We start from the raw sequence: 12,372 nt of genomic DNA, 5'->3' as shown, positions 1-12,372 counted from the left end.
TAATCAGGTCTAAGCTGCCTAGGTCCCCTGTCCAGTAATGTCAGAAATTCAGAATGCCAGGACACTCCTCGGAGAAATAGTGCGCTATACAAAAGCCCTTCAATTCATTCATTCATACAGCTATATTATCGACATTACAAATGTTATTATCTTTAATTGTTAAATACTGTGTTGCTCACCTGTGTAGCATACACCGCAAATTAAACTTTGCCAAATAAACAGGTGTTAGTAATATGTTATGGGCTTATTAGTAATGGTTCCATGGATGGAACCAGGAGTGAGGTAGGGAGTGTCCTATGATGATTTGTGGAACAACGGTGTGAGGGAGAAGACCAGTGAGAGTGAGGTAAGAGAGAGTTGTTGGTTACAGCTGCAGCGATATTACTTCTAGCGAAGGGAATGAAGAGATATATTCTTATGCAGGCCACATTTCATAACAATTGGCACAGAGCTTGCCTGAAGAGGACCTACGCAGGAGTTTCCATTTTGGATTATTCAAAGTTTCTGGGGAGTATTTAAACACCTTTATTGTGGAACGAAGCATAAGGAGTACAGTTCTTTGGGACAACAAGAGGGAGAATTACTACGTTTTCTTATCACTAACTTTACACATGCTTCTGGTGTCCCTTTGAAGTTTGGTGCTCATGCTGCTGTTGCAACCTGCTGCATGTCTCTACTCTGTGTGCAGCCAGTCTCAGGAGTCAATACCAAGGGTCATGCAATGTAACCTTGCATGCTGCCATCTGGGGTAGAGTGAAAGGAGCTTTTGGAGAAGCAGCATCATTCCCGATCAATTACAGGAGCGTGGTCACGTGACCAAGGTGTGAAAACTGCATCACTGGGTGAGAGCATTGTTTATTTACCTGACTATGGAATAGTCATATTTCGTGGCATGGTTATAACACGTTGAAAGTGCAGCAGCATACTTGTGCCTATTACTATTTGCATAGGACTGCCACTGACTCTAAATACATCATATTCTTCTAGTTTACTGTTCATTTGATGTTTCCTCATTATCAGATTTACTTTCGAATCTCTATGTATGATGTACATTTGTTTTCTATTTTTTCCCTCCAACATTTCAATACACGTGCAAGAGTGAGTGGTAACGTAAGGACAGTGAACTAGTACTGTTTTAGATGAAAAAAGGAACAATTCCATTATACTAAAATGAGCACACAAAGAGTATGCGTCTCCACACAGAGTTTTACAATCAGTCCTCCACAACCATTTTGGCCCTCTGGGAGTGAACCTTGCCAGAAATTGGTAGAGTGGAAGGAGTACTTCTAGTAGATGAGCCTAACACAATGTCCTCTGAACAAAGAAAGGGGATATTGTTAATTTCATTAGGTCCTCAAGGACTTAATGTTTATTCACAAATGGCTAAGTCTGTTATTATTGGTGAGGATAATATTTTTAATCTTGATGGGTTCTTCATACCTAAAGTATGAATAGGTCTTATCAGGTGCAAATGCAAGGAAAGGATGAATCTGTAGATGAATAAGTGGCTGAGTTACAAAATGCGCCTTACACTGCAAATTTGCTTCATCATACGATGATCTCATCAGCGATCCTTGGTTATGCAAGCTTTAACCCTACTATTCAGGAATGGCTGCGGGTTAGTTGGGAATTTGCTTGAAATGATGTGCTAGCTATTGTGAGAAAAGAGGAGATGTTTAGCAGGTGTGCTTTAAAGCAGGCAGTGAAAGAGTGTGAAACAGTGGTGAAACTCCAGAATAAAAACAGGAATTCTAGTAACCCCATTGACGATCGACAGAAAACTAAAGGTCAGGATGGGTGTTTCTGTTGTGACAATAGGACACATCTGGCTTTCAGAAAGAATTGTCCTGCAAAATAACTGAAGTGTAGTAACTCTGGTATTCTTTGACATTTTGCGAAAGTGTGTATGAAGGGGAAAACTATAAATGTGTGAGTATGGCAACTGGTGAAGAGTTAAATACATCGGAGTATGAAGATGAGAATTGTAATAATTGGTGAGTCTTTGTTGGTAATTTATCTTAAATATTGAAAGATATTCCACAGAAAACAAACCAGAGTGTAGGATGACTATTAGTGGTGTGACCTTGAAATGTTTTGCTGATTCAGGTTCACCATTCACCATTATTAATGAGGATATGTTGAGTGAAGAATTTGTGGATGAGGTAGGGAGACGTTTGATAACATCTGACAATAATCCAGGAGGTTACTGTGGAGAACGCATCAATATTGTAGGCGTACAGAGGTTCACATTTGTGTAAAAAAATTGAAATATTCTTGGTAAACTATATTTGGCCAAAAAGGGACCTCCTGTTTTGGGTTGGTTGGATCAGAAACACTTGCATATTATAATTGATCCAAATAGTAAGTGTTAATAGTAGTTGTTGGCATGCATGTTGGTGAGGACATGCTCAGAAGGTTCACAGAACTTTGAAATGGCAATTTGCTAAGCTTAAAAGGAATCGAACATAGAATTTTTTAAAAGGAAGACACAAAACATAAGGTACACTGAGTAGCGAACATTCTTTTTATGATTTGGGAAGATGTTTTCAACAAATTAGGGATACTAGTCTCTTTGGGGGGTGGTTGAACCAACAGAGACATAATATTAGGTTTTTCCATTGGTGGTGGCTAGAAAAACCAATGGCAAAATCACATTGTGTGTCAACCTACACCATTTCAATGACAACATCATTGTAGACCAGTTCCCTCTACCAAAGATCAATGTGATGGTAACATGTCTGAAGGATACTAAATGGTTCTCCACCATTGATTTGTCATCAGCCTACTACCAGATTTCTCAACAACTGACTCTAGAAGACTTACAACATATATCACTCAGGAAGAATGTTTCTAATTTAAGCATATGTCATTTGGCTTAGCGGCAGACATTTTTCCATGCCTAATATTTCAATTGTTTTGTAGTGAGGTGGGGGAAACATTTTAGTTTTTGGACTAAATAAGGAAAATACATGACACCAGATTGGTCCAGGTGCTAAATATACCATAAACAAAGGGGATGACTGTGGGATTTTCCTAAGTGTACATTTGCTGAGACCAGTGTAACTTATTTGGCTCATATGATGAGGAGGGATGGTATTAAAACCAAAACATCTATAGTAAGAACTGTAGAGAAGTCACCTTTTCCAACTAGGAAGGATTATATACTGTCTTTTCCGGTATAAGTGGATGCAAAATGTATTCCCGGGTGTGCTGAGAAAACAATCATATTAGGCAATTATTGAAAAACAATGTCACATTTGAAGGATCTGACCAGTGTGAAGCAGATTTCTGCACTATTAAAACTTTTATTGCTGGGGGAACATGGCAGCCAGCTGAAGGGCTGGTCGGGAGCAACCCTGAGGTAGGAATTGCACGTCTGTTAGCGTTATGCTCACCGCACCAGAATTCTGATTCCCCCCTTCCTCTCAGGGTATTGGGCGATCAGGTGGCTGGGGTCGGATGAGGTGAATGGTGACTCATGGCGCGCCACGCGGCTGCATCACAGCAGTTCAGCTTCGGCAGCTACACATTAGGTGGTGTGCCCTCCCGAGAGCCTGCAGCCTTGTCAGGGTCAGCATAGGCAGAGACAGCACTTGTTGAGAGGGCAAAGGAGAGGCGCTATGGCAGCAGAGTCTAGACACTAGTGGGCCGGAAGGTGAAAGAGATTATACCTCCAGGTATGCTCTGATGGATGGTAAGCTCCGTGGGTCAGAAGGTAAGTCTACTCTAGTTACATGCCCCCAGATTGATAGAGCAGTGTATAAACAGGTGGGTCAGAGGAGTGGGCATAGGGAGCAGAGGTGTGGGACTCAGACAGGAGTGGACAGACCTCAGGTGGGGGGGCAGAAGGAGAACACAAACTGATACGCACTGAGTTCCCATAATCTTGAATGGGCAGTAAGTGAAGAAAGAGTGGAGTCTGGGAAAAGGAGTTCCATTCCACCAGCTAAGGTGTTCATTGAACACATAAAGCCCCAACTAATAAACGCTCAAGTAAAAAGTCTGCTGCTAAGCCCACTACAGCTGAGATTACCACCAAATTAAAGGAGAAGCAGGACCTGACAGCCATTAAGCTTCAAAAAATTACCCCATCGCTAAAATCCTTTATTAAGGCCAGGTTAGACGTGAGTAAGGATGTGGGTGAGGAGAGAAGCGGGGTATGAAGCGGTGAGTGGCCTGGCGTCTAAGAACCACATAAGCAGGGAAGGGGCGAGAGATATGGATGAAGGCAGTCAAGGTAGTCAAGGCGGGACAACAGTACACCGACAGTTCCCACGAAAAATGTATTCTCATGCTTAGATATAGAGGAGTTAAATTTGGAAAAAGGGGGCGCTATGGCGGAAGTAGGAAAAACCCCAGGCAGTACCACGTCAGATGAAGAATCAGTGAATGCAGGGTCAAAAGAAACAGACCCTGTGCAGGGGATGATAGTTCAACTTGCCCAAGGGATTAAAGGTTGGTTCTCGATTTTGGAGTCAAACCAAAAGGAGATTCAGGTAACCTGCTTGAGTTTGGAAGTAATATTAGAGAGCCTAGCGCATCACCCACAGGATTTAGAATCTGGGATATAAGAGAACTCAAGACAGTCATTCAAGGAAACACCCAATAAGAAGTGCGCTAAAAACAAAGGGAGACGATGTTGTCAGACAAACTAGAAAAATTGGAGAACAATGCCAGATAGAATAACATTAAAGTTTTGGGGGGTGTGGAAGGCGCGGAGGGAACAGAGATGAAATCCTTTCAAATAAAACTGTGGAGAAGTGCCATCCCACAGGAGGAGAGTCTTGCCAACCAAAAGTGCACAAAGACCCCTTTAAATTACACTGAGGGCGAAAGAGCGCCTGCATGATTTTGGTAAACTTCTCATCTTACACCATAAACAACAGGTTTCTAAGCCTGCCCCTGAATGAAAAATCATTGCAGGCACTGGGAGTTAACTTTAAGATTAGATCGGATATCTCTAGGGAGACCGTGGATAGGCAGTGGGAGTTGGGAAACAGAATGGGAGAGATGAAAGGACTAGGTGCAGCCGTCCAGTTGAGATTCCTCACCACCTTAATGGTGATGTGGCAAACAAAATGCATATCTTTTTTGACCCAGAAGATGTAGATAATAATTATTGCAAGTAAAGAGGGGGAAAAAATTAGCAAGGAAACGAGATACCATCACTCCCTCTGGGGTCAGCTCAAATAGGCTATGGACAGGCCTAGTTGTAGGGTTGGGATGGTTACCGGGGGGGAGCACAAGGGGTGAGGAACAGTGGGAGAAAATCCTAAAAAGTTTGAGTCCTCAAGCTGGCATAGCAGATAAACACCGTTCAGGAGTAGCCGTCTCAAAAACAAAAATGAGCACAGGGTTTGAGGGATCACTAGCCCTTGACATAATATGTTGGAATGTGAATGGGCTGAGGGTTAAAAAGAGGCGGCATACTACCTTGCAATATTTAAGCAGCATAAATCACAAATAATTATGCTGCACGAAACTCTTCTTAGTAAACAGGAATGTAGGGACCTCTTTTTAAAACAAAAGGGGGCGGAGAGTATATTTATTTATATATTAACAACTAGAGAGAGAGGGATCTTCACTCTTCTTCCCCCTGACAAGTAGACTCGGTAACAACAGAAGAGAGAAAAAAAGGAAAAGAAAATGAAAACTATGGGACAGCACAAGCAAAAACCTCTTTATTAAAAAGAACCCTTACTCACCAACCTAGTTGGTGACATGCTTCATCATTGGGTTCCCACCAGAGGGACGAGTGCCCCCCTGGTGTGCTACAACGCCTGAATTACAACGGAGCAGGTTTTTTTCGTGAGACTGTCAGTGTAAGAGTGGTGCAAATTAAAAGATGGCTGGTTTTATCCAAAAGTGATATTTGCCACAGATCTACTGCATTGCACTAAAGGTATAGCATTGGTATTCAAAATAAAGTGGAGTTGGTCTGGTATAAAGTAAATGAAGGGGGGTTGGATTATAGCAGAAGTTAATATACATCAGAACTTATATACATTAGTGAGTTACTATCATCCCAGTATAGACGACATCTCACATTTGGCTCACCTTTTTTCCACTTTGGTCGATTTTAATGCACCTATCATTCTAGGAGGGGACTTTAATATTCTTTTAGATAACAATTTGGACAGATCCTCTACAAGAATACATATTAATTCACCAAAAATGCAGGCATACCTGGTTGATAAGCTGGAAAATTAAAACCTGTGAGATGTTTTCTGCAAATAAAGGGGGAATTGCAGGGACTATACCTTCCATATTAAGAAGTCATTACTCTAGATTGGATTATTTTTTTATTGATAGGAAGGAGATGGAGAGAGTGGCGGGAACAGAACATCTCCCTATTCACCTCTTTAAACCATGCTGCCTTGCTCCTAAAACTTGAATTGAGGGACACACGGGGGCCTAGGAGGTGGACAGTTAATAGAAGGATTCTACTTTCAGAGGAGATAGCTGCAAAAATTGGCACATGACTCAGATGATTTTTTTTACCTGGAACCTGATATCAATGCCTTTACATATAGTGTGGGATGCATATAAAGCCTGGTTAAGAGGGACACTTAAAATCCTATCGGTAAACTGGGCAAAGAGAGAAAAAATTGAAGTCTCTAGATAAGAGGAAGGGATAGGAAGAATAATATAGGAGCTGGAAGATGAGGCATTGGGCATAGAAGAAATGAAAGAGACAGTAGAGCCAGAGACATAGTGCAGGGAGAGTGCTGTGGAAAACCATTGGCATGGAAGGCAAGGTTAGAGAGGAATCAAAACTATATTAGGAAGATCGAAGTGGATAATGCTGGACACATCACAGAAGAGAGTAGCAAGATAAGCGAGGTCTTTAGGGGTTCTTTTAGGAACTAAACTGGGAGGACATCGTAACAAATAGAGAGGTTATAGATGCTTGTCTTAAAGAAAAGCACCTTCCAAAACTGTCTCAGGAACAGCAAAGTTAACTAAGTCAGGAAATAACTGGTAGTGAGATATTGGCAGCAGTAAAGAAAATTAAAAAAGGCAAGGCAGCAGGCCCTGATACTATTCCTATCGACTCTACTCCACCATTGTAGATGAGATTATCCCAATCTGGATTAAACTATATAACTCCATTCCAGTAGAGGGTAGGCCAATACCGGAATCATGTAATGATGCAGTAATAACATTAATTCCAAAGCCCGGCAAGAACCCACTTTCCGTCCTTTTTCTTTACTTAATAGTGACTATAACTTTTTTACCAGTATTCGGGCAGCTCATACCAATAAGGTAGGGGCACACTTAATACATGAAGACCAAAAGGGGTTTATATCTGGGAGGAACTTGAGAGAGCTGAATCATGCTTTGATCAGTACTATAGATTTAGCTACAACGAAGGATGCCCTCCTTGCGGTAGTGACAGTAGATGTTGCTAAGGCATTTGACAGGGTCAACTTGGGATATCTTATGGTAGCACTAGACCACTTTGGCATGGGTAAACCACTGATAGACACATTAGAGAAGATTTATAGAAATTCAACTGCTCGTATTCTGGTGAATGAGAGTTTATCACCCCCGGTGGGGATAGAGAGGGGGACAAGACAAGGGGGTCCTCTCTCACCTATTCTTTTTGATCTTTATATTGAGCCATTTGCCCAAAGCTTAAGATTGAATGAGGGAATAAAGAACTTCAAGGTAGACACATTTTCCAGGAAGATTCACCTCAGATGTCCATTCGGTCTTGACACAACTTGTGGCGGGAACAAGAATAATTGGCTCTTTTTCAGGGTATAAAATCAATGAGAAAAAAATGGAATGAATGAGCTGGAATTAAAATGAAGGGCAAATAAAGAACCCTACAGAAATGAGATACCTAGGGATGAATATAATCAGGGACATAGAGAAACTTGCTGCATTGAATTTTGAAAAAAACAGCCAAGAAGTTGGAAAATTGTGAAAAAGATGGCAGAATATCCCACTATCTATTTACGGGCGGGTTAATTTGGTAAAAATGTCCATTCTACTCAAAGTACCCTAAAATCATCTTCCTGTTTGATAATAGCCCCTTAAAATTTGTTCAAAGAAAAGTATTTTAGTGTTACAGGGGAAAATAACATCTTTTGTCTGGGCCAATAAGGACGTCTGTCTCTCCTGGAAGACGTTGAAGAGGAAGGTGGGAGCAGTGGGGCTGGGGCTCCCAGATCTTCAGCTATATTGCTGGGCCTTCCAGCTTAAAAATAACAGAATACTACTATTTAGCCCTGATGAGACCCTAGTGGGTGAAATGTATAGAATATTGCTTTGTGGATTATCTAAGGAAGGATTCTATATACATTTGAGGCCACAAATTACTTCAAGAAAGTCAAATTAAAATGCCAAGAAGCAGCGGCCAGAATTTGGTTTGAGGTCAGATCTCTCTTAGGTATTGCATCTCATAGTAGGCTGGCACCCATGTGGGATTCCCCAGGTACCCCAGAAAGTAAGCTTAATACTCTTATGGGTCGCCTCAGACAGAGTGGAATAAGCAGATGGGGACAGCTGCTAGATGGAGGACAGAACCTGACATGGGAGTATTGGAATCATAAGACAGAAGAGAAAACTTTCAGATTTAAAATATTCCAAGTGAACTCATGGCTAAAGTTCCAGGACTGGGCAAATGTGCAATTCAATCGAATGGAAATTGACCTCCAAAATCCACGGGCCAAGAAGAAGGAAGTCGCATTATGGTACCACACTTACTCACAGCGACCAATGAAAAGATGATAGCACCCTCTTCCGCATGAGATGGATACTTGCCAGATGCAGAGATGGAAGAGTTATGGCAAGTATCTTTATCAACATTGCAGTTAATTCTACTGCATTAAGGCAGAACCACTTTTATACCCTTTACAGAGTTTACTGGATCCCGAAAAGGCTAGCACAAATAAGAGGAAGAGGACTCCAAATGTAAGTGGTGTGGAAGAAATGGTGCAGAAGACATGCATGTGTTTGCTATTTGGCCGATGCTATTAGAATTCTGGCTAGCTGTGGGTAAGACTATCTCTGACATATTGGGTACCGAGGTGGAGGTAAACACTGTCTGGAACATGTCTGTGATAAGGAAGCAAGACCTGAAGGGCTTGTGTCTGCATTCAAAACAAAGAAATTTGATGTTCTAACTAATCTTGATTGGAAGAAGGGACATCTGCTAATTATGGACTTAAACCTCTGCTCCCTCTTGACCGGTAATGGAAATAAAAGGGTGGCCTTTTTTGAAAAGATGGATAGGTGGGAAAATAAGAGAATGGTGTGAGGTGGCTGTTGAGATTTGCTGAACACCTTGGCAAATTGATCTGTCCAATAATGACTTCTTCTCATAGCAGTGGACCTATGAAGCGAGTCATACCCGAAGCAGCCGAGTAATTCTCTATTGCTAGAAGAAGAATGTCCAATCTGCCTGGCACATGGGTCACCACAATCCTGAAGGTGCTTATCATTAAAGATTGGAGATAGTATGAGGACATAAAAAAATACATGAAAAAACCTGTTATTGCTAACGTATCAGGTTTGAAAGCTGACAGCACTATTACAATTGATGTTAGCAATAAAGGTTTGAATGCAGCGCTAACACAAATTGATAAACAAGGGAAAACTATGTAATTGCATATGCTTCAAGGCCATTGTCACCCGCTGAATAGAAATACCCAATCATTGAGCATGAAAACAAGCATGTGCTTGGGCTTTGGATGATTTTAGAGCATTTGTTTGGGGGCATTATCTGTCGTGATTATAAACCTCTTGTTAGCTTTTTGAGTTCTGAAATCACTTTAAACACATCTGCCAGATTGGCCAGGTAATCCATGTGCACGTAAAATTATAACTACAAAGTGGTGTATGTACCTGGTAAAGGCAATGCTGTGGCTGGTTTTTTGTCAAGAATGAAACTTTCCATAAAAGAATGTGAAGATGACTGCTGGAATAGGTATCAGGTTGCATTAGTAAACAATAGTGGCATACCAGCTGTTAAAAGGAAGAAATCTATGGAACAAACCATTAGACCATTTTGGGAGGTTAGGTCTGAGTTATCGGTGGACATGATACAATTTTGAGAGGAAAAAAGAGTTATACCTCCACGTACATTAAGGGGTATGGCTATTAGTTTAGATCACAAGGGCTATTCAGGAATCACTAGAACTAAATCAACAGTGATTTAATTTTTTGCAGCCTGGTTTGAATCAGGCTATGGAAATGTTTGTGGGAGAATGTCTAAATTGTGCCAAGGCAGATAAATCATTTCAAGCTTTAAAACCTCTAATGAGTAATGAAATGATTCCTGAACATCCAAGGGAAGCTGTTGCTATAGATGTTGTGGGGCCTATTGGGAATCCTCAGAAGTATAATTTAGGGGCATATCAACAAGCAGGCGATAAAAAATTATCTCCGCTTTTGCGTCCGTTTTCGGCCGAAAAGCGGCGATAATTTTATCGCCTAATCAGCAAGGTCACGCTAACGCGTGAAACCTTGCTTGAGCATCAGGATTCCTAACGCCCAGCTTTGCATCTCTAATGAGATGCAAAGTGGGCGTTCCTGACCTGGCATGACGGGAGAAATGTCGCTAAGCGACATTTCTCCTATCAGCAAGCCTAACGCTATGAAGCATAGCGTCAGCAAAAGTAGCGATAACCCCTGTTATCGCTACTTTCCTGACGCCTGCTTCAGGACTGACTTAGCCATGATATCCTATGGAAGGTGGATATCATGGCTAAGTTTGTGAGTCCCTATCAACTAGCTAACGTGAGATTATCGCTGGATTTCCAGCGATAATCTCACGTTAGCCAGTTAGCGCTAGGATTTTTATCGCTGATGAGATAAGCGTTGCTAATAGCACGCTATCTCAGCGATAACAATCGGCGCTAGCCGGCGATAATTATCCGAGCGCTAAGTTGCGCTCAGCGATAATTATCGCCGGTTGTTGTTGATATGCCCCGTTGTTCTTGTTGATTTGTTTTCACATTGGCCCATTGTGAAAGTTGTGGATAAAGCTGATTCTGTTTTGGACTTTCTTCATCAGATGTCTACCTAGGAGTAAATTCCAACTTCTCTTTTAAATGATAACAGAGTACAGTTTCTTTCAATTAAAGCAAATCTTTACATTGAACGTATTGGTGTGAAACATAAAACAACCTCTTTACACAATCCTAGTGGTCATAGTATGGTTGAAACATTTAACCACGTAATCAAAGGAACCATACAGTCGGCCATGGCAAGCAAAGAGGATTGGACCACTCAGCTTGGGGGAATGGTGTGGTCTAATATAGTCACAAATAATGAAGCAACACAGTTGTCTCCTTTTGCTATTATGAGAGGAAGAAATCCTAGGACTAAATTTACCCCAGGATGGTTGTTCAATTTAGTCTAGCACTGGTCTGTGGAAGATGTGCACAATAAGATTGTGGGATGTGTTGTGAGCTTATTAGTAAGTGTTCAATTTATGGAATCATGAGTGCAGTAGGGATTATTCTATGATGATTCATGGAACACTGGCTTGAGGGAGAAGCCCAGTGAAAGCAATTGAAAAGGATTTGTGAGTTACAGCTGCAGCATTGTTTCTTTAGGCAAGAGAATAAAAAAAATATCCTTATGCAGGCCACGTTTCATTATTGTAATATATTATCTATAGGATGTTATTCTTTATATCGACCTCAGAAAGAACAAATCATAGTGTAAATTGATGACATTTAAACCAATATTCTGCAAGTCACACTCAGAAGGAAGCTGCATATCTACCAATCACTTAGCAATAATGACAATGCACATATAGTTGGAAGGTAAATAATCAAAAGTTGTGAACCTTAATGTGTGTGTCTGTGTATATGTACTAGAAGATTTGGTAGGAAACTTACCGCTTTTAACAGTAATGTCAGATTCTAACTTTCTCAGGCACTCTTTTTTATATTCAGACCAATGTTGTGTCATATCTTCTAAGAGAGATCCATTAACCTGTGCAAATAAAACATAAAAAAGTAAGGAAAGTTATTACCAAAAATGGCTTTTACGTTACAGAATGATATTTATTTAAATAACTACAGAATGGGGTTTTACTTTTTTTAAACAAAATATGATTGCACCAAGAATCCTTGTCTCAAAGGCTGTAGCACCTCACATTATTGGAGTTAAAGGTTGTCCCATAAATCTCCACCAATCTATAGTTAAGATATTTCAAATGTTCAGCTATGCTGACTGAAGTCAACATGTTGGGTAGTGTTTCAGAAGTATTTGTTCATTAGTCTAAACTTCCAGGGAATTATCCCAGAGTCTGTCAGCATTGGGTGTTAGAATGACTCTATGTCACTGTGGAAATACTTGACTGGATCTAATAACAGTTGTTAGTTAAATAATTCTTATTAAAAGGATAGT

General features: G+C 40.8%; 1 protein-coding gene across 1 annotated transcript in view; it reads right to left on the bottom strand.

Moving 5' to 3' along the window:
• The window catches only part of GLP2R (glucagon like peptide 2 receptor), an 883,434-nt gene that overhangs the window by 442,551 nt on the left and 428,511 nt on the right, over positions 1-12,372 (bottom strand). Inside the window, exon 2 of the mRNA XM_085616722.1 lies at positions 11,859-11,955. Within this exon, the coding sequence (XP_085472848.1) occupies positions 11,859-11,955 (97 nt within the window). The remainder of the gene's footprint in view (positions 1-11,858; positions 11,956-12,372) is intronic.

This window comes from Triturus cristatus, chromosome 7 (genome assembly GCF_964204655.1).
Source record: "Triturus cristatus chromosome 7, aTriCri1.1, whole genome shotgun sequence".
Taxonomy (NCBI): Eukaryota; Metazoa; Chordata; class Amphibia; order Caudata; family Salamandridae; genus Triturus; species Triturus cristatus.
The sequence above is the reverse complement of the archived record's forward strand: the minus strand, read 5'-3'. Positions and strand labels throughout refer to the sequence as shown.